At 41.3% G+C, this 2,676-nt stretch overlaps 1 protein-coding gene across 1 annotated transcript in view; it reads right to left on the bottom strand.

Annotated features, from left to right (window-relative positions):
* LOC102672089 (protein stum) overlaps positions 1-2,676 on the bottom strand; it is an 18,948-nt gene that overhangs the window by 14,788 nt on the left and 1,484 nt on the right. The window contains exons 2-4 of the mRNA XM_031514838.1: positions 1,956-2,017; positions 626-1,001; positions 4-211 (exon numbers count right to left, since the gene is read on the bottom strand). Coding sequence (XP_031370698.1) covers positions 4-211; positions 626-1,001; positions 1,956-2,017 — 646 coding nt within the window. The remainder of the gene's footprint in view (positions 1-3; positions 212-625; positions 1,002-1,955; positions 2,018-2,676) is intronic.

The raw sequence follows: 2,676 nt of genomic DNA, 5'->3' as shown, positions 1-2,676 counted from the left end.
TGTCGACGGGAGGCCAGGCTCGCCACGCTGTTGCTGTTTCCGGAGGCGTTCAAACGATTCCTGGAATCCGTCAAACGGCCCCGCGAATCCGTGCGCCGGCCCAACTTCGGCGAGGAGAGCCGCTCCGTCGATTTGCTTAGCGACGTCGAACGCTGACGAGTCGGTTGCGGGATCAGGCTTCTTCTTGGGCTGCTCTGTTGCGACACTGAAACTGGCGAGAGTAACAACAACACGTGACGATTATCGTATAGCGATTCATCGGTGAAAATGTTTCGTGCGACGAGAATAATTCTCGTGTGATAAATTGATTAATACACAAATTGTAAATTCGTTAAAGAATTTTCAATCTTAACAGCATCTTGTACGATACATTCGTAAGAAATAAAATATTTTACTTTACATAAATTTACATAAATTATTCTCTCCTATTGTTTTCCCATCATTTCGAAGAGAAAGTTAACAACAATCTCTGTATATTCCTATCGATCGTGAATAAACAATAATAATGCGTAATAAATAACACGAATCCATACATTATATCTTGATATAAATTATTTGGCTATTGCAAAGATATGTTTCAAAAATTCCTTTCTCCTGTTGAAAAATCTGCACGAACAAATCTTACCTCGTCGTTCGTTTCTTCCCCTCCTACGACCGTCCGCGATTTCAGGGGACTGCGGCCTGGATTTGGAGCGAGGCGGTGGTCCCTTGAAGCCGCGTCCTCGAAAAGGGGAGACTCTACCGGTGGCCAAGGTCGGCGATGGAGTCCTCGTCTCGGGCGAACCAGGCCTCGAGTCCGCGATGATCACGAAGCTGGACCGCCTGTGGGCCCTCGAGGAAGACGTGGAGGAGGGCGCGATCTTGTAGGGTTCGGGTGCACGCGGCGGGGGTGGCGGTATCGCGGTGGGCGACAGGTAATCGGGTGCCGCGAGCACCCTGAACGGAGGCGGTCGTTGAGCATGGCCGTCCTCGAGTCGCCTCATCCTTTCGAGGCCCCGAAGCTGTAACCCGAAAATCTAATCAGAGTTGGAAAAGTGAAATTGAAAGTTAAAAATTTCTGAGTAAAGTTACTTATTCGTAGCTTGTCATAGTTGATCTTTCCATCACAATCTCGACCATTTTTGGTATCACAATTATCGATTATTATATTTTATTATAAGCAGTTGTCGAAGTAAATTTCTCCGCTTTTATATCTTTCTTGCAAGTTATAAAGACTCACTATTAAATAAGTTAAGTAAAAAGGAAAAGTGTATCTTTCATCGTGACTGTATGCTTGAATATTTTTGCTTGGAGGAAAGCATAGCTATGTTTAGACTTTAAAGGTTTTCGTATGTATCGAGGAAACAAGTTGAAAACGTGTTGATATCACGAAGATTTATAAAAAGAGCAAGATGCATCGATAAGAGAAATTTATAAATAGTTGAAGATTGTTCTGTTTGTTGAATTGATTGGAATACGAATTGAAGTTTCTTCTTAAACAAAATTTGATTAAAGTTTCTTCAACATTGTAACTGTATCGAACCAAGTCTCTAATTTCTGTATATTCAACGATTTCCTTATCTTTCTTAATTCTAAAACGTCAACGTTGTGCAAACACGAATTGCTCGAATATGATTCAGCGCACGAATAAAACGGACCAACGTACACCAAAGTTGTTTCCATTCTCCGCTTTATAATTCTAGCTCCTCGTAATAATATTTGCCGTTTGATACCACTATCGTCGACAAACTGACGCAACCCGAAACTTTCTAGTCCCTTCTGCTTTGATAAACACATCTCTTTCCGAGAAAAGTTCCACGCGACGCTGAGCACGTTAATAACAACTGGGGACACTTTTAACAACCGCTGCTTGACATAATAACACTTCTAATGCTCGAAACGAGAACCTCCTTAAACAGATACTCGAGCAATAATGGGGAATTAAACTTAGTTATCCAACTAAGTAAGGAAAGTACCTCGAGTCCTTCATGCAGACGACCAAAATGCGGAGGGCGCCAAAATCCGTTGTCGCTCTCACCTGAAACACAGAAAAATCACAGCTGAAAAATATGTTCGAAAATATAAAATCTTCACTCTAATTATTTCAAAAACTATCCTCTTGGAAAATATTCAAAATATTGTAAATAATTTCTTCCCTTAAAAGAACTCACTGACTGTTAAAAAACTCTCGATAAAAGCTCGTTTTTTTTTATTTTTATCGAGCCCTCGTCATAATCGAATTGGTCTCTTTTTTTTTCGGATTCGACGTTATCAACACCCCCGCATCCTCCTCGTTCTTCACCACGAGGTTGCGCGAGAATAAAAAACTCGCCTCTCGGAAGTTCGAGGAATCAGCCTTCTTTGAAATATTCTACCCGTCCGTTCGTTTCTAATAAACGGTAACAGTTGTTTTAAAAAACTTGTATCACGTTTTTTTACATTCTTCCTTCTTTCTTGCGCACTTCGAAGAGCCCCTTCGAAGATCGGATTCGAGTTTGACGATTGGCTCGTGCAACATCCGTGATCAATGATCATTCCATCAACGATTGCAATTACTCACTCTAGTTGTAACGAGCCTCATTGAACGAACATAAAACCTCTACGCATTTTATTCACGCTCTCATACGCGGGAATGGTTGGATAGGTATGCGAATGCTTATTACAATTATACCGTAACGTTGTTTGAACTACATTTTT

Source organism: Apis dorsata, unplaced genomic scaffold (genome assembly GCF_000469605.1).
Source record: "Apis dorsata unplaced genomic scaffold, Apis dorsata 1.3 scaffold_1239, whole genome shotgun sequence".
In the NCBI taxonomy this organism is placed as follows: domain Eukaryota; kingdom Metazoa; phylum Arthropoda; class Insecta; order Hymenoptera; family Apidae; genus Apis; species Apis dorsata.
This window is presented reverse-complemented; position numbering and strand designations above follow the sequence as displayed.